The 24,139-nt window shown below is 28.7% G+C and overlaps 1 protein-coding gene across 1 annotated transcript; it reads right to left on the reverse strand.

Moving 5' to 3' along the window:
- Positions 1-17,774: 17,774 nt before the first annotated feature.
- LOC132947547 (uncharacterized) lies at positions 17,775-18,200 on the reverse strand. Its single transcript, XM_061017852.1, has one exon. The coding sequence runs from the start codon at positions 18,198-18,200 to the stop codon at positions 17,775-17,777; it is 426 nt and encodes a 141-aa protein (XP_060873835.1).
- Positions 18,201-24,139: the final 5,939 nt, after the last annotated feature.

Here is a 24,139-nt window from a genome sequence, read left to right on the forward strand (position 1 = left end):
TTCTATTGTTTAATAGGTACTTATGAATAATTTTTCTTATAAAAGTGTATAGTAATTAGTAATTCAGTGTATTTTCACTTTATAGGGTTTTCAGAATTTATGATTTGATTATTAATGATACTAGTTAATCAAACAGTTTTTTTTTTAGATTTTTAAGGATAATTATCATTATGGTAGTTTTTTAGTTTTAAACTTCTCTAAAACTTAATGTATATTATAAAATATAATAAGTCTAACTAGGATAGTAGACTTACAGTAAAATGTTTACTACTACTAATAATTAATATCTTCTCTAGACTAACAAGTTTAGTATAATTTAAAGTTTATAAGTTAACCTATAACTTATAAGTTTCTGCTAACAATGAAATATAATAATAATTTTAAGTTGTATGTTTGCACAGTGCTAAGCGTCTTGGTAAATGTCCGTACAAATCAAAATACTAGGGAAATTGATGACTTATGAATATTATGACTTAAAAAAAAAAAATTAACTTTTTTTTAACTGAGTTAAGTTAATTTTATTTTCCATCTTAACTTTTAACTTAACTAGTTAATTTTTATTTTGTTGTTAAATTTAACTTAACTGAAGGTAATTTAATTGAATTAACTTAACTTTCCACAGTTAATTATTTTCATTAACTTGCCCACCATTGGATTTAACGAGTACCTACCTATATGTGTAATATAATATCTGATAATTCTGTAAGAGTTGATAAATTAATAAAGCCAAAGTAAGGTAAAATGTTAATGACCATAGAGTATTTACCAACAATATTGTATACACAGAATTAATTATTGTGAAATTATCAACATTATCAGAAATTTACTCGGAATTATTGCGCAATAATTAGAAAAAGTTACCATATGTATTTATTTTAGATTTAATTATTATACTGATTTGTCATTGTCATATTTTGTCTCCGTCATAATGTATCGCTCCAATCCTATCATATAAAAAACACACAACTTAGGTGTAAATTGAACCATAAAGTGCTATACCGAAAATTGTGGTTTAAATATTTTTAAAAATTGTTGGAGTAATTTTTCTTCTTCTACGATGTGTTAACAAGTTTGTTGGACCACGTTTTAAAGTTGTTGGACACCAGAACTCAATATAATGACAGTTAAAATTTTTTAATATGAATATTAGGTGAAAAAACGAAAAATGTAGTGCTAGAAGAAAATGTTGATTTAAAAACTTAGGAAAGTTGTTTTAGTAATTTTACTTTTTGTTTGATGTGTTAAAAAGTTTGTTGGACCACTTTTTAAAGTTGTTGGACACCAACAAGTAGTAAGGACAAGGTAAGTGGATGTGACATCTGCTGTACAGTAGGTCTGTAGGTTACAAGTAGGTCACTGAAATGGATAGTGTTAAATTTGAATTCAATGATATAATATCTTTGTATAAGAAAACGATTCTGAGCGAAAACGGTCAGTCAGCCTATGATATTACCAAGTATATTTGATGATATTATTGTGAATAAAGTAATTTATATATAACCTACTTACGCGGAACCTTGTTTTAAATTTTCAATTCTAAGCTACAAAAGTTGAACATTTTATAAATTTTTAACTACAAAATAATTATTAAATAATAAATTTGATAAATGTTGTCAAAATTTGAACTTTAAATGCTTATAAATAAAAACTGAGCCTATGTATTTTTAATATTTTTTAACTGCTCTATTAGAACGATATATCAGCAGTCTTATATTAAATTTTCACGCTTTTTTACCCAACAAATATCATTTTATTGGCAATTATAGAAAAAAACAAAAAATTGAAAACTGACAATAAAACAACTCAAAAAGAGTCAAAATATTTTCAAAATTTAATGGTGTATAGAAAATGAAAATATAAACATTCAGAAAAATTTTTATGTATCTAAAGATATTCGTTTTTGAATTACAACAAAATAACAAAATCGCTACATGAGAAATCCAGTGAATATCCAATCTTGTAAAAATATGAGCTTCAAACGCTCATAAAAATTAAATTTGATTTGATTGTAGACATTTTTTTGTTGATAAAGATAGACAATCTTATGAAGAATGTATTATTACATTTTCTTAATTTAGATTTAAATAAAATATTTTTTATGAGTTTCTAACTCAAAATAATTTGCTCGTTTTCGTGAATTTTGTCAATATTTGAACTTAAAAAGCTTAAAAAAAAAAAATTGTGAATATGGATATTAAATTTTTTTTATCTGCCTTTGAAACAAATACTAGAAGCTTTCTATTAAATTTTAAAACTTTTTTAACCAACAAATAAAATTTTATTGATATTTTTAAAAAAAAAATAGAAACTGAAAATATCGGTAAACAGCTCAAAATAAGTCAAAATATTTGGAAAAAGTTATGGTTTATAGAAAATGCTAATATAAACATTCAATCAAAATTTCATGTACCTACGGTCATTTGTTTTAGAGTTGCATCAAAAACCAAAATCGATTTTCTCGAAAACAGATTTTGCGTAAGAATTCCCGTTTTCCCTTAATTTTTCTTTTGTTTTTCACGGTGCATTTTAAAACTACTGGGAAATTTAAAAATTTAAGCTCCCCAATGCACCAACATTATTCACTTTCCCATCGAACAAGATACTGAAGTTGAAAATCTAAGCTTATTTCGATTACTTATCGTGTACACAGACACAAAAATAAAAACGCACATCATTCTGATAATTTTATATTCACCTATATTATGGTTAAAATAAATTGGTTATTAATTGTAATATAAAATAATTAATTGTTTGGTAAAATATACCATTTAATGAATTAGGCCTAATTTTATTGATACCTACATTATAGTTTAATTTTTATATTATATCCATCATGTATAGAGCTTTGGAGTTACTGGAAATGTATTTTAATTTTATGTAGCACATAGCTTTTTTTAACTAGTTCATCGCTAGTTTATTTTAAAATTTTTAATTTCAATTAGCAGCACTAAATATTATTGTTGTTTTACAATGCAATTGAAATTAAAAATATGAATAGAATTGTATGTAGCAATACAATAAATAATTCATAGTATTAGGTTTATAAGTGTACAATAATAATTATGCTATCATAATATTTTATTTTTGTACAGTATACACTAATATATGTATTATTATAACGAGTGGATCAAACATACCTACCCATAATAATGTACCACTGCAGTTAAGAGGCCTCACTACTGCCGTCAATACTTACCGTCTTTTAAGTATTTCAAAAATGTGTAGGTTACGGTCAAAGCGAATAATATTCGAGAAAAGCAAAATCTGTTTTTAATTTGGTTACATTGCCCGGAAATGTTGTAATACAATGGCCGCGCATTTTGTGCAGCGGCCAATTTACCGTTTGTGGGCAATGTACATTTTTAGTATTTCGTACAGAGAAATAAGTGTTTCAATTCTCTATAATGTCCACGGCTCCGCGCATTTATATAGGTAGAATTTATTTGGATACGTGCCTGTACGACGATAACGATTATCGATTGCTCGATTACATATTTACATCCACTCACACTATTCGCTAGTAATGACTGCGTATTTGAATATTTCAATAGCGATACTGTTGTTTGATTTGGATACCTATCTGTAACTTTAATATTATATTGAAGATAATAATTTACATACTTACTGCCACGTGTCACGTATGACAGATTTATCAGAGGGTATGCCGATGACAGCCTACGCGGGAGATATAATACAGGGTGATTATTTCATCATTGAACACACAGTAGTTCAAGAAGTATAAAATATGTTTTTGAAAACAATTTTTTGCACGGTTTTTAGTTGTTAAAAAACAAAATTTTAAAAAGCAATATATTTTTTATCCTTAGTTTTTTAATTAATATTACATTTTTAAACGACAACATACAGTTTTGATTTCATATTCTAAATCAGAATATTTTCTAAGTATTTTGACACTTATATAAAAATCGAATTTCTAGTAGTTTACGAGTTATAAGTATATTTTAAGTTTTTAAGAGACGAGTGAGGTGGTACGCAGTCAGTCACGCCACAAAATGTTGGTCTCCACTCATCTTAACTTTAAATACTTATAGCTAGATAAACTACTCGTTCTAAATTCAATTTGTATCTTAAAGTGATATAAGAATACGACTATTAAATTCTTTTATTAAACTTATATCGGTTTATGACCTATTGAATTATTTGAAAAAAAAATCTTTACAAAAATATCGTTAAATCAACAACAATTAAACATAGAAACAAAATGGATGTTGAATAACCGTTTGCCTATTATTTTGGTTAGCATACCAACAATACGCATTAGGTATGGATTATCGTATACGGAGTAAAGAACGAGCGTACAAGAATATCTTATAGAATTTCATTTGAAGTATTGACAGTGTATAGTGGTGTATAGGTATAGGCGGGACCTCAGCAGTGAGACGAGAAGCAATACAACTTTGGCCGATATGAAACCGCATACAATCTTTGGTATAAATAATAAGTTAAACACATTTTTCGAGATTTGTATATTTTACATGTATAATTGACCATATATTATGGTAATAATTATTAATTAGTGATTCGAGTAGGTCAGTAGGTGTTAACTGAAAATGTATAGACGGGTCCCGCGGCGGCGAGGTTCGCTTTTTGATTTAAAAATAATATGCATATATATATAATAAAGCTACGGCGATATAAATTAATAAGATAATCTACTCGAGAAATCGTTTTCAGAAGCCAAAATCGGTTTATAATTTGACTAACTGTCGTATAGGTACTAGAGGCTAACCAGAGATACTTATATACTATACCCGCGGCGTTGTTCGGGGATAAATGAAATCGAGACGGGCAATCCGCCTGCGGCGAATAGTAATAATAAGTAGTTCCCTTTTTTCGACGGAAAGTGCATTGGTTTTTGGGTGCTCCCGGACATCAGACGTTCCAAGTACATAATTCGTTTCACTTAACAGATATACTTCAAAGATGAACCTTTTTTTTTTTGCAATTTTTACCATTCCAGGTAATTTTATTCATTTTTAGTACCTATACTTACGAGCTTTTAGTGTAAAATAGGAAATTAAAAATATTATACCAAGCTAAATATTGTTTTCATAATATATCTCCCTATAGTTTTAAGGATTTTTCATCAGCACCTTATATTGTCCAATCCTTATATTATTAAAGCGATAACGCTTTATCCATCGTCGGCAATTATAGAATGTGGTGTCATTACTCAAAAAAATTAACAACTCACTAATATTGGTCTGCTGTTGGAGATAAATCGCGACCGCATTCATTTCCAGTATACTAGCTGTTTATTTAATTTGCGTGCTTGGTAAGTTAGGTATTTAGTTTTTGTATTATTGTTAGTTTATAGTCGAGATAAAGATGTTCAAAATGTCAAAAGTTAAACCATTGTTCCCTATCGGTTGCGTAGTTGAATCCCTATAAAAAAAAATGTTAAAGTAATCAATTTAATTTTGAAAACTGTACCGAATAACACTACATCATCACTAAATTTTGGCGCTATAGCTGATTTTGGTGCTGATGTTGAACCCGTTACGTGAAGTTTGCGGAGAAAGGTAAACCACTTTGAGCACTTTGTAACTTTTTACTGGGTATAGCACTCATTTCGAAAACGCTACGGTTGAATAGCACTAATTGAGCACTAAATAATGGTATTATAGCGGAAATCAGTGCTCGAATTTTTCCGCCGACTTCACGCACCTGTGACTATCTCGTTGAAAAGGCATTTTTTGATAGTTTTTAGTGCATTTAATTTCGGACCTTATCCTCATCCCTGATAGGGCTCATAATATCTAATAAATAAACAATATCGTTTTGGTGAATTATTTTAAGTAATCGTATTTCCAAGCGTTCGAAGCGATTCGGATGTCTCAATAATAAATTTGATGATGACGACGATTCCTGTTGTGTACATAAGTTAAATCGTTCAAAACTATATAAACTAATATATTAATAGATATTTAAACATATTATAAACAAATAAAAATTGTAATTAAAAAAAAAACACATTTATACACACTTGTTACATATTTTGTTGAAGAGGCGAATTGATCGATAAGTAAAAAAAAACAATATTTTAGGTGTGCACTGTATATTTATATCGCCGAAGATATAGACGTCGTAGACTAGTGGTTCTTAACTGTGGTCAGCAGCGGTTCTATCTAAAATTAAAATACTACATTTTTATGAAAAATTATGTATAAGAAAAACAATTATAAATATGTAGGTATAAACCTACTCGATAATTAATTTGTAATAAAAAATAAGTATTAAAATATTAATTATGATAACATGAGATATTTCGTAAAAAAAGGTTGGTAAGTATTCGAAAGAAAATTGGTAGGAGGTCCGCGATTTTTAAAAGTCTTCCATCGAGGGTCCGCATGTTCACCAAAAGTTTAAGAACCGCTTTCGTGGTCGTAGAAGATTTACCGAGTACATACCTATATGTGTAATATAATATCTGATAATTCTGTAAGAGTTGATAAATTAATAAAGCCAAAGTAAGGTAAAATGTTAATGACCATAGAGTATTTACCAACAATATTGTATACACAGAATTAATTATTATAAAATTATCAACATTATCAGAAATTTACTTGGAATTATTGCGCAATAATTAGAAAAAGTTACCATATGTATTTATTTTAGATTCAATTATTATACTTATTTGTCATTGTCATATTTTGTCTCCGTCATAATGTCTCGCTCCAATCCTATCATATAAAAAACACACAACTTAGGTGTAAAATGAACCATATAGTGCTATACCGAAAATTGTGGTTTAAATATTTTTAAAAATTGTTGGAGTAATTTTTCTTCTTCTACGATGTGTTAACAAGTTTGTTGGACCACGTTTTAAAGTTGTTGGACACCAGAACTCAATATAACGACAGTTAAAATTTTTTAATATGAATATTAGGTGAAAAAACGAAAAATGTGTTAGAAGAAAATGTTGATTTAAAAACTTAGAATAGTTGTTTTAGTAATTTTACTTTTTGTTTGGTGTGTTAACAAGTTTGTTGAATCACTTTTTAAAGTTGTTGGACACCAACTTAAAAATTTAAAAATACAAAAAAAAAAGGTGGGTAAGTGGATGTGACATCTGCTGTACAGTAGGTCTGTAGGTTACAAGTGGGTCACTGTAATGGATGGTGTTAAATTTGAATTCAATGATATAATATTGTATAAGAAAAACGATTCTGAGCAAATACGGTCAGCCAGCTTATGATATTACTAAGTTTATATTTGATGATATTATTGTGAATAAAGTAATTTATATAAACCTACTTACGCGGAACCTTGTTTTAAATTTTCAATTCTTAGATATAAAAATTGGACATTTTATAAATTTTTAACTATAAAATAAAAATTGGACATTTTATAAATTTTTAACTACAAAATAATTATTAAATAATAAATTTGATAAATGTTGTCAAAATTTGAACTTTAAATGCTTATAAATAAAAATTGAGCCTATGTATTTTTAATATTTTTAACTGCTCTATTAGAACGATATATCAGCAGTCTTATATTACATTTTCACGCATTTTTACCCAACAAATAAAATTTTATTGATATTTATAGAAAAAAAAACTAAAATAATTGAAAACTGACTATGTCCGTAAACAGCTCGAAAAGAATCAAATTATTTTCAAAATTTGATCGTGTATAGAAAATGCTAATATAAACATTATGAAATTTTCAAGTATCTACTGTCATAGTACATATATACACATCATTGTAAAATCAATACATTCATCGCTTCCCTCAGAATCTAAAAAAAAAAATTGGAAGTGACTCTGCTGAACAGTAGGTTACAAGTGGGTGACTGTTATGGATAGTGTTAAATTTGAATTCAATGATATAATATCATAGTAGGTATATGAAAAACGATTTTAAGTGGAGACGATATGTCAGCTTAGGATATTTTTATACTATATTTATATTGATATTATTAAATATTATTAATACCGTAGCCGGTTAAGTTGAATTATTATTATTTGTTTATTATCGTATTTGTATATGATAATATATTTTAGACGTTTCAATTACCCACGAATAATATTTTTAAAATAGGCATATGTATATATTACAAGTAACAACGAATTAAGAACGATATTGCAAAAAATAATTGCCGGAAATCATTAGTTTTTAACTGAAAATGACAGGGAAGTCTGAACTTGGCGGTCAGTCTTATTTTTAAGTTATATGTATTATAACTAATTGAAATTTTTGGTATTTTCATATTTACCCCGTGTACCACACTGCGCTTGCTCGAACAATTAAAATCAAAAACATCCCTCGACTTGTTATGTAAAACCACCATGGGTGGGTGTCAGAATTATTTTTGCATCATCAATTTTAAAACGTTGATTTACCTAGATTAAAAAAAAAATTAATTTGTAATACTTAAGCTCGGTAAACTTTAAGCGTTGTACAGGTGCGTAAAACACAGAAAATCGTGAACTTCGTAAGGCTATACCATAAAAACCAATGATTTGCAGGTAGTCGAGTTTTGGACAAGTACCTACATAGGTAACTTAAAATAATTCATATTGTAAATTAATTAGGTAATTAGCAAAAAAATATAACTTCTCAAACACTTTGTCTATTGGCACTGGCGGCAGAATGTATTATAGAATGTCTATAAATTTGCGGACCAGTTTGTATAGTTAAATTTGGCATGCGAACTATAATTGAAATAGAAAACCATAATAGGTGCATTGCAGATCACAAAGATTTCTGTAGAAGAACATTATACGATTTATAAATATACCGTATAGGTATACGACTGAGTACTTATATAATAATATATAAGTTCTTTGGATTTATCATAGTAAATAATATATTTTATAATATCTATGGCATAATATATTTTATAATATCTATATTCTATGGCAATCGTCAATTGTCGAAATTCGTCGGCGACGGTTAAAAATTCTAATAGTTTCAGAAATACTATTGTATTATAAATATAATATATATTGTATATTTTGATTTCAGTGAACAAAAAAATAATAGGCCACAAATATAAATGGACAGTTCGTTAAACCGGATAAGTTGTAACACAAACTCGCAAATTTCGTTTGATCAGGTTATTTTCATAAAATATTTCGATACTTTCAAGTTTCAGCTCATCGGAGTGATATGATTAGATGAAGATAGCTGTTTCTTCGGCGATGGCGGCACTCTAGCTACGTTTCACCGGAAGAGTAGATGTTTTCGAGTAAGTTTGTTTTCATATTATTACCTACTATTTTACATTTACTATTTAGACTTAAATTAAATATTTATTGCCACGGACAATCTGTTAACTTTGTGACGTAGAAGCGTTTATAAGTTTAATCCCAATAGCGCAATCTATAAAATACGCGAGACCGTCTTCGTTTCACCACGCCAAGTTTAATACGCACCTTTTTGCATGTTATACTATACGCCGGGTATCACCTTAGGTTTGCGCGAAGTATTTAAAACAATATAATGTTATTAATCTTTATATTTTATATTTTTATTTACATAAATACATTATACACCTCATATATTTTATTAGCATACTTACACATTTTTTAGTGTAGTTTATACCCTAGATGGCTATAGATATAGGTATTAAATGTCTAGCAATTATATATTTTACTATAATTATTAATTTCATTATAATATTATATAACAATACACTCTAAATTAAATTAGTTGTTATCAAGACAGACAGTCTTAAAACAAACTCTTTTCTGGACGTTTTCAAAACGTATTATGCTTAAAAAAAATTGCACAGTTGTCGTAGCAGTCAGTTAGTAGATCAACCCGTGTGACATCAAATAGGAATTATTCTTGTTTTTTTAAATAGTTTTTTCGAAAAATATATGTAACATGTATAGCTCATACAATCATGAATTTATAGTTAATGGAAATGCGGATGTTTATACTTCATAGATATTTTTTTAGTTAATAATCGTGTAAATAATTTGATTAAACAATAAGGTAGGTACTTACCTACTCATCACTAGTATCAATTTTATTATATTACGTGTAAAATCACCAACACAAGGTGCAGACTGCGTTTAAAAAATTAAAAACATAAAATAAAATATAAAATAATGTTGTAGTAGAAGCTGGAAACTGTAGTTTATTTTAATTTATAATCCAGTTAATGTAACCGAGAATGTAACTATTAAATTCATCATTTGGGATAAATGTAAATTAAATTAAAAATAATTAAAAAACATTTTGTGAAAGGAACAAGATTACTGCTAATATTTAAGTCTTAATTATTATTAACAAATAAATACAAATAATAGATTTTTTAATAGCTTTTTACTATTAACATTCAGTGTAAATATAGTTTCTGATTGACTTACCAATATGTAATAAACCTATATGTAATAAAATAATTATTCATATCAAATAATCCTAACAATTTAATGCAAGGATTCTCATAAATTGATCTTACAGCAGCCTTAAAACACCAAAAATATATTTGTACGTCATTTACAAAATTTTAGTTCCCTATTATGGTGTAGGTATGAATACAAACAATAAATTGCTATTCGAAAACACAATTTCGTATACCTATTATTATTTACTGAATACCTACAATTAAATTAAACTAAAAATAAACATATGATTACATACTGAGTGCCTATAATATAATATTATATATGAAAATTGAATCTTTATTACGAATACTTATCGTTTACACAGACCACAAGAAAAAATAATTAAAAATATTAAAAAAAAAAAACACACATCATTGTAAAAATATAGTTGGTATTATAGTATTTGATGAATTCACTGTATACGTTTATGGCTTAATGTTAACTCTAAAATCCATTAATCACATTTTTATTTAATAATTCATAAAATTATGAATATCTATTATCTAATATCTAATATCTATTCACCACCTTAATCAATAATTAAATTGATAAACGAAAATAATAATTTAAATAATACCTATATCATATTATTATAATTCAAATTCAAAATTATAAACTATTTTGGTTTATTGTCTTATCAAATTTCAATGAACAAATTGGTCCTTAACACAGAACTCTTTGATATAAAAAGTTGCATTTTATTATATCCGTGGATTCAACATATTGACGTACCTAGTATAATATCTATCATTTATTTATTTAATCTATGGCAAATCTCAAAGTCGTTGCAGAAGACACAGTCGATTAAAAATTCTAAAATTTCAATAAGCAAAGAAGATATGAGCAAAAAACTTACTGCGTTTCGTATAATTTTATTTTTCATAAATCACAATATTCTAAGTTCTGGCTGTATTCTGGAGCGTTTTCTCATGGGTGTCGCAGTTTACACACGTCACGGATTCCGCCGAAGGAGTCGATAATTAAAGTAAGTTTGTTTTTATATTCTTTTGGGGCTTAAATTTACTTTTAAGACTTAAAACAAATATTTAATGTCACGAAATATGTGCTATCCAAGTGTTGTAGGCGCATATTTTAGTTCCGGACTAGAAATACATAAAATCCGCGAGATATAAACGCCGTCGTCGTTTTTCCAGTCCCTTTTTGTAGAATAATTATAATTAATAGGTGCATACCTATACAGGGTACTTAATATAAATATATAAATATTTTGGTTTAATTTATAGAAATATATGTTATGACTTATAACTGATAATAGTCATAAGATACAATTTTAATTAATAACTGGTAATTTTTTTCCAAATACAACGTTGTAAGTTATAGGTAACTATTAATTTAGTGTCACATGCTTAACTTCTATTGTTCATCTAATATCTATATTCTATATTATCATAGGGATTAGGGATGTATAACCATGTACACATAAAAGTATATTCACGGAATGGTCAACTGCCTATCCTGACGTGTGCGCACTTATGAATAATATACCTATTACCTATTCATATACTCGTATAGGTATATAAATATACCTAAATAAATAGTGTAATCTACATACACGAATGTGTTACCTATTATGTTCCTAAAAGTTCAACAGTTATTATTATATTTATTTATTTTTTAAATATAGGTAGGTACATTACAAGACTCTAATTAAAATCACATTTTTTTTTTATTTTTTTGAACACAATGTTTTAAAAATTATTAATTAATATATAATTTATTGGTATAGTACTAAATAAATTAATGAAATAAAACAAACACAACTACTATAATTATTAGTAATAATAATATATCCACGTATAAATTATTAAAATACAAAACGAACAAACGAAAAACGATTCTGAGCAAAGATATCGTTGACTAATAAATAATATTGAGATTAAAGTAATTTATTTTTTCGGTAGAAAATCGGTATAAATATGAATTATAAATATTTTTTTATTTTCATACCATGACGTGTGTGTGAAAAATTGTTTATATTAAGTGTTTAAGATGTTAGATTTCGGTTCGGCTGATTGTCCACCCCCTCACTCTTCCGCATCAATACATCAGAAATTATTATTTATAATATTTAAATATAAACTGCATTTTCTGAATTTTCTAAAACATTGCTTTCCAAGCAAAGAATTCGTTTCATATATTATCAACGAATTGAAAAATGAAATTAGAACATTTATATGGGATAAAGTCAATTTTATAAAAACTTATTAGAAGAAAATTAAATACAATTAAATAAAGGTAATTTTTTTTCTTATATTTCTATTTTTTTACGTACCCATTATGTTCGATACTATAACTTCAGTCTTCAGTTATAGAAAACAACACTTGCCAATATGGAATTACTGTCGAATTTTTTTATTTTAAAATATTAAATAGCATCTGATCGACTGATGTGCTATAATGAAACTCAAAATATAACGAATACACTACCTATACACTTATCTAAATTATATTTTATATTCGCTTAAATTGGACTTTTAATTTTTCTGGCCATTTTATTAAGCTTTGTAATATAAGTGCATTAAATCGTATTTTTAAGGCATTTTTCTTATTTTTAATGCATTTAAATCCACGTGCTATTTATAACTTAACGTTATTTTGTATATACCAATCGATTAGTGTACACAATAAAAAATATAATATTATTGATGGGTTAATAGGTTGATAACTATTATGTAGGTTGGTACAGTTTTGTACGTTCAATGTATCGATCTTAATTCATAAAGTAGCTAAATGAGTCAAATTATTTTGTCAAGGGGTGGGGGGAGGATATGGCTGATTTTTAAACATGCACTATTTCAAGGGCTCTTAACCTAAGGGGCGCACCACTCTAAGGAGGAGTGACACAATTTCGTAAGGGGGGGGGGGGCGTGAAAATGTTTAAAAAAAACACGAATTTATTTAGTTATTTTGTTATTTAGGCGTAATACATATTAATTAATAGGTATTTCTTAAATTTGTTTTATTATTTTATTTGAAACATTATTTTTAAATATTGGGATCAATAAAACTATTTTTATATAATTACTATTTTATATCAATTAGAATTTGTTTATAAACCAAGTAATAAATAAATGGTTACCAAGTAAAAAAACCGTTATCTATATTATAAATTTGAATTCAATTTACCGCATTTGCGTCTAGTAGAAATAAATAAATTTTTTTTGGAAGATAATGTAAAAATATCCATCATCCATTGGTTAGGACCATATATATATTTTCTATGATTGGGACGGTTAGGTTATAATTATAAATAATCTATGGCAAATGACAATCGTTTGAGACGAACAGCGATTCCAATACGTACTCACATATTTCGTTCCATTCTGGTTATTAAGCTAGGTGCCTATTTTTATAAATGTCATTAATCTCAATACTTCCAGACTGAACTTTTGGATCGGATATATGAAGACGCGCGCTGCATTTTCCTTGACGGAAACGCACAGCTCTGACACTAGACAATATTATACACTCAAAGGGACCGCGTTTCGCCGGAAGAATAAATAATTACGTAAGTTTTGTCCTACTACTCTGTTGACGCGGTAGACCTAATGTAAATATTTATTGTCAGACAAACTTATATACCCGCTAGACGTAGAGTAGTTTTTAAAATCCAGTTGTTATAGGTGTACAAAAATTAGGATATTATGAAAAATACCTTAAATTATAATACTTTGCCTACAACTGTTAATTTATTGTTATAGTAGAATAATTTTTAAAATTTTAAATCAATGATTAGGTAATGCTTTTATAAGTAGGAAGGTAGATTTTTATACCTACCTAACAAAATAAAAAAATACATAATGATTTATGTTATTTAATATGATTTGTAAGTACATAGCAGATTATACCTATCACTTGGTGACGATTATTTTTGTTTTATACGTTCTTCGTAATTCAGTTCCGTCACGATAGTTTTAGTTTTCGTTAAATGTGAAACATACATTTTGTATGCATAGGGTTTTAAGAGAACACCTCAAATGTACGTTTTATTTTGGGGGTTTTACGGGATACCTATAGGAAATTTTCTTCAAATTTTCACATTTCACTATTTGATATTGTGATATTAATTGTACCTAGGTTAAGTTTCTGTTTTAGAATCGATCGATATGTTACCTAGGTATATCACATTCTTTAATTTAAATTCTGGTAGTCGAGTATTGGACAAATACCCACGTAACTTATAATTCGTATCGTAATTTAATTACTAAAGAAATATAATTTCCCCAACAGTGTCTAGGACCACCGGCAGCAGAATGCATTATAGAATGTCTATAAACTTGTGGTCTAGTATATGGTTAAAATTGGCATGCGACCAACAACTGGGGGCTTGTTCTGGAACATTTAAATGATCTAATAAGGTTCATCTCATTATTTGAATTAAATTAATTTTTAAGCGATTGTTGTATTAATCAATTTTTTAATTTATTTCATTCAACATACTCGTCTCAGTTTTCTAGTACCTCTAGATTTCTCACAAAATTCATATCGATCATCTCACAGCTTTCATATTCAAAACCAAAAAAATATGTATTTTTATCTTATTTCAATCTTTTTTATCGAACACCGGATTATATTATCATAAAGATACTAGTATTGTATACTAGATAAGTTTCAATTAGCGAGATGTAGAGAGAGATGGAGATGGAGCGAGATGTAGACGGATGAAGATAGCTGTTTCTTCGACGACAGCGTGTGCTGCAGTACAGCTAGGTTTCACTGGAAGAGTCGATGTTTATGCGTAAGTTTGTTTTTATATTATTTTGGTCTTACATTTACTTTTTAGACTTGAATTAAATATTTATTGTTGCGGAAAATCTGTTAACTAAGTAACGTAGAAGCATATTATACGTTTACTACTGCCTACCAAAGGCGCAATGTATAATAATAATAAATTATACGCCAGTCCGAACAATCCAAACGCTGTCTTACTCGTAGTCGAGTTCTAGTTGATAACTGACTTGTGAATAAATGTAATTTTTGTTAGGTATAAAAATAAAACTAATAAATCCTTGAATACGACATTTAAAAAAAAAACTCTGTGTAATAAAAATTAATATTAGGTATTTATTGGTAGGTTTATATAATATCTGTAGACTGTAACGCATAGGTCATTAGAATATTGTAGAACATTTTACTGCATAAGATGCGTGTTATTTCAGAAATGGTATTCGACAATGAACATTTTCAAACTGGGAATAATATATCATAAGCAGATTGAAATTTGTGAACGTTTCAGTGTTTCGAAGACTAAGTTTCGTAGCAGATTTTGATTCCGTCACGGGGTATGTATTTTCTTATTTCTCAGTAGGTTTTTTTTTATTTTAGTTAATTGATCAGGGGATGTATTGCCCGAAAATTTTCAATATTTGTATTGTAACTATACTGGTATAACACTATTCGGGCTATCAATAAAGTCGTGTTCAAAATTAGAAAATTGGTGAGGTATGATATTTTTTTAAGCAATTCTTTCGAGTGGGGAATTCGCTCAATGATATTTAAATATTTTCACCGATAATCAAGTACGATGACTTGTAGGTAACTAGAGACTGAGTGAATAGGAATTAGGAAGTGTGTGATATGGCGAAGATAAGTAAATGGGTCAACAGGATTTCAGAATGTTTGGTGTATGAAAGGGAAAGATGAAAAAGAAATGTAAGGTTTGGGTAGGTAAGTGGAGTGAGAGTAGCAGATATGAGAATAATAAGTAAGGTGTTAAGGTACAAAAGAGGATAGAATAAGAAATTAATTAATTAAGGGTAGTGTAGGGTAGTGTACATATTGTAGTGAAAACAAGAGAGAATAGGTTTAGGTGGTTCGGTCACTGTATGATAAGAGATAGTGAGAGAGGCTATAGAAGTTAATTTAGAGGAGAAATGATGGACGAGAAGACTGAAGAAGAGATGGATAGACAGAATACCGATCATATGGAGGTGTGGAATGAGAGTGGCTGGACCTGTATATAGCTGTGAGAGACGGGGGAAGAAAAAGTGTAAAGGTAGAATAGTTATGTTAACAATGCCGAATACGTAGGAAAAGATCTTGAATTGCAAAAGCCCTATTGTCTCTTTGGCTTCAACTAACCATAGGTTTACCTAACTAACCTTCTTATGACTCATTAGGACACTTTGAATAAAAAGATCCTGAGTTTCAGGTTGCCGAACTTAAGTGTTTGATTATCAAGTTGATCCTTTGATTGTTGACACCTTAATCCATGCTATGAATGAAGTCCATAGATAATAAAGATATGCAACGCCTATATTAAATACATTTGAGGCCGCGTTCCCGGAGGGGAAGGCAATTGAGGCTCCTTTATATTGATAGTCGATAGTCGATACTCGATATAAGTATACTTTATTTGGCCTCAATTTATTGTTCCCCTCGAAGACTGTTGATAAGACCATTATGTCCTATCCATATCTTTATTATCTATGATGGAGCCATACCCAGCTCACTCGTGTAAACTTGTTGCCGGTTGGGATGTCAGCGCACTATTTGTTTCCCATCTTTGACCCACGCTTAGCATACCAAATGTACGATTAAGAAAACACTAAAATGATTGGGTCAGAGAGAGAAATAAATGGTGCGCTAAAAATCTGACATCCTCTTAGTGTTATCAAGTTGAAGAAGCAGTTGATTGTTGATAATTTGACATTTAACATCAACTGTGGTAGGTATTATGATTGGAAGTAAAAGTAATTAGCAGAGCTGTGAATTTAATGCAATGAAAAAGTGTTAAATATTTGCCTGCATGTATGCACTAAAAACAGGCAAATATATGCACTGAAATATTCAAAAATATGCACTTAAAATTCAAAAAAATACTGAATGAAAACGTTTTTATTAAAAAAATAAATTATAATTCAAATTGGTTTACAAAAAAAAATCTTTATTTACACACTTGGTAGGTAGGTATGTAGGTAGGTAACGGATGAACCGAAAATATAAAAACATTTTAAGAAAATAAGCATAAATACGAAGAAATCATGAAAACATGCAATTATATTAACTAACCCAAAAAAAACGCATATTGGTAACGGTGTTGTAATAATAGGGATCTCCCAAAAAAATACGTAATCGAACTAATAGTAGTTCAAACAAATCATAAAGGGCAACTGTAATAAATATTAATTTATGAAAAAGTATATTAGAAAGCAAGTGACCTACTTACAAAATATACTATATACATTAAAAACATACAAAAATAAATTAAATTATTAAAACAAAAAATTATCTAAGTACTACTTTGTGTACAACATTCCTGGTTAACCTGTCTTTCGCTAACACGAAGAGATTTGATGGTTTTCCTACACGTGAGCTGGCAACATATAGCTGTCCATGTGAGAAACATGTGTTTTCCAAATCCAAACAGCAAATAGACATTGTTTGGCCTTACTTATGTATGGGAATACTGAAAATACGCCAGATAGCTTCGCTGCTGCTTATATATCTACCCATTTGGTATCTTGCTATTTCGTCATTTTTGTTTATATCTTGTATTTCAAATACGGCCAAATCACTACCTTTGTTAACATATTTACAAATGTACTTAATGGATTTGACGGAACTGCAAAACTCGACATTAATATGAGCCTTATACGCTTTTGATAGCAATGGTGAGTACGGAACTACCCACCGATTATCAATTTCAACTTCATTTATAGAATTCGGCTTTCGCATTGTAAATGTGTGACCACCATGCTCAGGGTCTCTGCGGCGATACAATGGATAACCATCGATATCCGTAATAGTATCATTGGTAAAGAGTTTCGGGAAACGTTTCTTACACCTTCCTTCTTCCATGCATGGTGATGTCATGTTAAAAGCACCACATGGTCCGTGGATCATGTGACTGGTAACAATATCAAACAATTCTGAGTCAGTTAGTGGATCCGGAATTTCGGCAGAAATTATTTGGTAATTTCTTCTGGACGGATTTTATCTTCAAGCCAAACCAAAATATGAGCATGAGGCAAACCTCGCTTTTGCCACTTAATAGAATACAGCCAGCAACGTGTGTTACCAAAAACTGAATATTTTACGGTTAAATTAATTAAAGATTTTAACTTTTGTTTGAACACACGTGTAACGATATCGTGACGATGTATTGATTGTTGGCCTGGTAATAACAAACTTTTTATTTCTTCCCAATTTGGATTACACGTAAATGTAACAAACAAATCAGGTCGACCGTAATGACGTACATAAGTCATCGCATCTTGTATGTATTCCTGCATGCTCCGTGGACTGCTAATATTGAGATAAAAACTATCCTATATATTACCAGTAGTTTCGGAGATTATCGCGAACATACATCGTGACACGAAATTTTTATATATACAGATTGAGATAAAAACTATACTATATATTATGGAGATAATTCTCGGAACAATTCATATCTACACGCCGCCGACGATAAAACACACACAATAGAAAAGAAGTCAGATTACAGCTATATAGATACTGTCGCGGTCGGTCACGGGAAAACCCGAAATACACCATGCAATTATACAAATTTATTAAAAAGTTAATTAAAATATTTAAAATATTAAAAAAATTGAAATAAAAACTATCCTATCTTTTAAGTTGGACCAAATTACACACGGTGTAAACAATTTCATCAAAATCGGTCCAGTAGTTTCGGAGATTATCGCGAACATACATCGTGACACGAAATTTTTATATATACAGATTAGAAATACAAACTTAATATTTCACTAACAGTAAATATTATAAAAAAATATTACAAAATGTACTATACTCATATTATATTATGATTGTATTAGTTACAAACTCTTAAATTAAGAGTTATGTTTGAGGATTTAATTAATTTCCTAAAAGGAAATGCCTCAAGGTTGCCTCAGTAAGTTGAGGGACCGTAGTTAAAGTGCCGTCCACCAATAAATGACCCGAAAAAAAAAAACGATTAATTCAAATATAGAAGGTACTTATATCATATACTTTTATCAAAGTATGATTGTGTTAGCCACAGTCTTGTGTAAATTATATTGTCTTAAGTTTTACCAATCTAATAATACAAAATACTGAAAATTAATGAAATCACAAATATTAGTAGGTACAATAGAGAGACTGTGCATTGATTTATAAATTTGTCTTAAATTTACTTTTTGCATATAGAATAATATGAAGGTGGGCTGGGCTTAGATGCTGATAAATCATTAATAGAGACGCGTTGATCGCTTTTAATATGTGCTTCAAATTGTTTACACGAGTGAGCTGGCTCCATCATAGATAATAAAGATATAACATAATGGTCTTATCAGCGGTCTTCGAGGGGAACAATTGAGGCCAAATAAAGCGTTGACTCCAAAAACCGCACACTTTTGGTAGGTTAAAACCGCACACATTTAATAGGTTAAAACCGCACAATTTTAAAAATTGTCGTATCCAAAAACCGCACAGTTATGATTTTGACCCCAAAAAGGTCGATAAACAAAAAACGCATATGTATATGTATATAATTAATTATTTGTTCTCATTATTCTCACAGTTCATCAAAAAAAATGTATACATTTAAACATTTTAAATATCAATTTTAAAAAAATGTCAACTTCAAAATGTTTATATTCAATAATTTAAAATTAAATAATTTAAAAAAAAAGTAAAACGAAAAATGTATATAGGTATAATTAAAAATTTTAAATATTAATTTTAAAAATAATTAAAACTTTCAAAGTTTGATTGGCTGAAACCGACTGCCGACGTTTTTTAAAAACTTTATACGATGTCCGTCACGTAAAAATTCTTCCCAAAATTGAAACAATAGTACATATAGTACATATCATAATATAACCTTATCTTTTCACTATTTTCACTAAAAATAGTGTGCGGTTTTAACCCACTATAAATGTACGGTAATTTATTATACGATGACCGATAAGCTGTGCGGTTTTGGCTATCGACCTTTTTCAAACCTAAAATCAAAAGTGTGCGGTTTTTGGATGCAACCAAATAAAGTATACCTAAATCGAGTATCGACTATCAATATAAAGGAGCCTCAATTGCCTTCCGCGGGAACGCGGCCTCAAATGTATTTAACATAGGCGTGGACTATCCATATCTTTATTATCTATGGGCTTCATCCATAGCACGGATTAAGGTGTCAACAATCTAAGGATCAACTTGATAATCAAACACTTAAGTTCAGCAACCTGCAAATCAGGATCTTTTTATTCAAAGTGTCCTAATAAGTCATAACAAGGTTAGTTAAGTAAACCTATGGTTAGTTGAAGCTATGGTAATGATAGACGACTACCATCACCGGTCGTGAGCTTTGCGATGATCTTTTCCTACTAACTATCAAGGTATTCGATATTGTAAACATAACAATGAAAGAAAATAGTTAATTATTATTAATTTGGTTAGGTTAGGTTAGGTTAGGATAGGCCAGGAAATTAGATGTTAACTAATGATCATAGTTTTTAACACGGTCTTAAAGACTGTCAGAAAGAGTTGTACCAGTATAGTTATTAAAAACTTAAATACAGCCAACATTAAATAATGATTTTTTTACCACAACAAATTATAAAATGTATTTTAAAATATAACAAAATATTATTTTATTAGGGTTTTATAAGGTTTTCAATACTTATGAGTTTTTGTAAATAGAAAATGTATAAAATCAATAGTTTTAATTTAATATATGGTTTTGTGTTTTAATATCCTATTGTCAAAGAGTTCTCAGGGTTTCCTTTCCACATTTTTTCACATTGTACTAAATCTAATTTTTTTCCGCACATATTTACAAAGACTAAAACAGATATCTGACTATTATGTTTTTATTTGCATTTAGACTTAATAGTTTGTAATTTAATATTGACTGTAGACCCACCAAACACAATATTATTTTAAATTAAACATATTATGTCCTTCATAAATTACAATCACATAGTAGAGTCCGTGCAGGACCTTTTATCATTTGATTTCTTTGCATCCTTTATAATTTACATTCATTTTTATACATTTTCTAATACATATATTACCGTGATACACCTCTGATCATAATAACTGTTCGCATTATTATAATGTAAACAACACCTAGTTTTTGGATTGTAGTTCATATGTATTGCAGTATTTAGCTTCCAGCGTATTCTTTTGTTTAGTGTTATTTCACCCAGATTTCTCAAACAATTTTTTTTTCACTTCATTGAACTCTAGTAGATTTTTTTGTATAAAAATTTTTCAAGATTAACCGGCTATACCTGGGAGTACGCTAAGTACCTGTGTACATAATATATAATTTGAAAAGAGACAGGCTAGGTTCTCTCACGTTCCCAATTTAATTTATTTTTTTATATATTTAACTTTTTTTGATTCTTTTATATATATCTTTTTTTAAGACATTAACAACTTGGTTAACAAATTTTTTTTAAATTTTTTATCTGCTTCTTAAAATGCGTTTGCCTGCGGTAGCCCACGTTACCCTTTCAATTTTTTTTCATAAATTTCATTCAATTGATTTTTAATATGAATATTTTCAAATTTGTGAGTCTTCGGAGAACTTTTTACTGTTATATAATTCCTATCTAGATCTTTCTATAAAGATTTTTTAAACACTGACACGCCGGCGCCAACACCCTCCTTCATTCTACATGAATATTTAGTATTGACGTGAAAATTGATAACTTGGTGCACTATGAATAATCATTCTTTAATGAACTAAATATTTCAAATAGTTTTTTCTGTTTAAGATTCTGGGCATTTTAGTTTGTACTTTGTAATGTGTATTGCTACAGTTAATTTTTTTCAAAATTCTTTTTTTGTTTTCTAAAATGCATTTGCCTGCGGGCGCCAACACCCTCCTTCAATTTTTTTTTTAGGATTAAACCACTAGCCAAATATTTTAAACATTGACAATCTGGTACCTCTTGAATAATCCTTGTTTAATGAAATAATTATTTTAAATAGTTAGGTTAGGGTTAGTTTATTAGTTTCTAGGCATTTTAGTTTGTACTTTGTAATGTGTATTGCTACAGTTAATTTTTTTCAAAATTTTTTTTTTGTTTTCTAAAATGCATTTGCCTGCGGGCGCCAACACCCTCCTTCAATTTTTTTTTTAGGATTTAACCTCCAGCCAAATATTTTAAACATTGACAGTCTGGTACCTCTTGAATAATCCTCGTTTTATGAAATAAATATTTTAAATAGTTTTTTCTGTTTAATGTTCTGGGCATTTCAGTTTGAACTTTGAAATGTGTTTTTCTTCTGTAAAATTTTTCCAAATTTTTTTTGTTTTCCAAAATGCATTTGCCTGCGGGCACCAACCCCCTCCTTCAATTTTTTTTTTAGGATTTAACCTCCAGCCATATTTTGTAAACATTGACAATCTGGTACCTCTTGAATAATCCTTGTTTAATGAAATAAATATTTTAAATAGTTAGATTAGGGTTAGTTTATTAGTTTCTAGGCATTTTAGTTTGTACTTTGTAATGTGTAATGCTACAGTTAAATTTTTTCAAAATTTTTTTTTGGTTTTCTAAAATGCATTTGCCTGCGGGCGCCAACACCCTCCTTCAGTTTTTTTTTTTAGTAATGTAACTCTAGTTGAATATTTTGTATTGACTTGAAAATTGATAACTTGGTGCCCTATGAATAATCATTCTTTAATGAACTAAATATTTTGAATAGTTTTTTCTGTTTAAGATTCTGGGCATTTTAGTTTGTACTTTGTTATGTGTATTCCTACAGTTAAATTTTTTCAAAATTTTTTTTTGGTTTTCTAAAATGCATTTGCCTGCGGGCGCCAACTTCCTCCTTCAATTTTTTTTTTAGGATTTAACCTCCAGCCATATTTTGTAAACATTGACAATCTGGTACCTCTTGAATAATCCTCGTTTTATGAAATAAATATTTTAAATAGTTTTTTCTGTTTAATGTTCTGGGCATTTTAGTTTGAACATTGAAATGTGTTTTTTTTCCGTAAAATTTTTTCCAAATTTTTTTTTGTTTTCTAAAATGCAATTGCCTGCGGGCGCCAACACCCTCCTTCAATTTTTTTTTTAGGATTTAACCTCCAGCCAAATATTTTAGACATTGACAATCTGGTACCTCTTGAATAGTCCTCGTTTTATGAAATAAATATTTTAAATAGTTTTTTCTGTTTAATATTTGGGCATTTTAGTTTGAACTTTGAAATGTGTTTTTCTTCTGTAAAATTTTTTCCAAATTTTTTTTTGTTTTTTTAAATTGCATTTGCCATCGGCCACCAACACCCTCCTTTAAAATTTTTTTTTATGATTAAACCACTAGCCAAATATTTTAAACATTGACAATCTGGTACCTCTTGAATAATCCTTGTTTAATGAAATAATTATTTTAAATAGTTAGGTTAGGGTTAGTTTATTAGTTTCTAGGCATTTTAGTTTGTACTTTGTAATGTGTATTGCTACAGTTAATTTTTTTCAAAATTTTTTTTTTTGTTTTCTAAAATGCATTTGCCTGCGGGCGCCAACTTCCTCCTTCAATTTTTTTTTTAGGATTTAACCTCCAGCCAAATATTTTAAACATTGACAATCTGGTACCTCTTGAATAAGCCTCGTTTTATGAAATAAATATTTTAAATAGTTTTTTCTGTTTAATATTTGGGCATTTTAGTTTGAATTTTGAAATGTATTTTTCTTCTGTAAAATTTTTTCCAAATTTTTTTTTGTTTTCTAAAATGCAATTGCCTGCGGGCGCCAACACCCTCCTTCAATTTTTTTTTTAGGATTTAACCTCCAGCCAAATATTTTAGACAT

Source organism: Metopolophium dirhodum, chromosome 6, assembly GCF_019925205.1.
Source record: "Metopolophium dirhodum isolate CAU chromosome 6, ASM1992520v1, whole genome shotgun sequence".
In the NCBI taxonomy this organism is placed as follows: Eukaryota; Metazoa; Arthropoda; class Insecta; order Hemiptera; family Aphididae; genus Metopolophium; species Metopolophium dirhodum.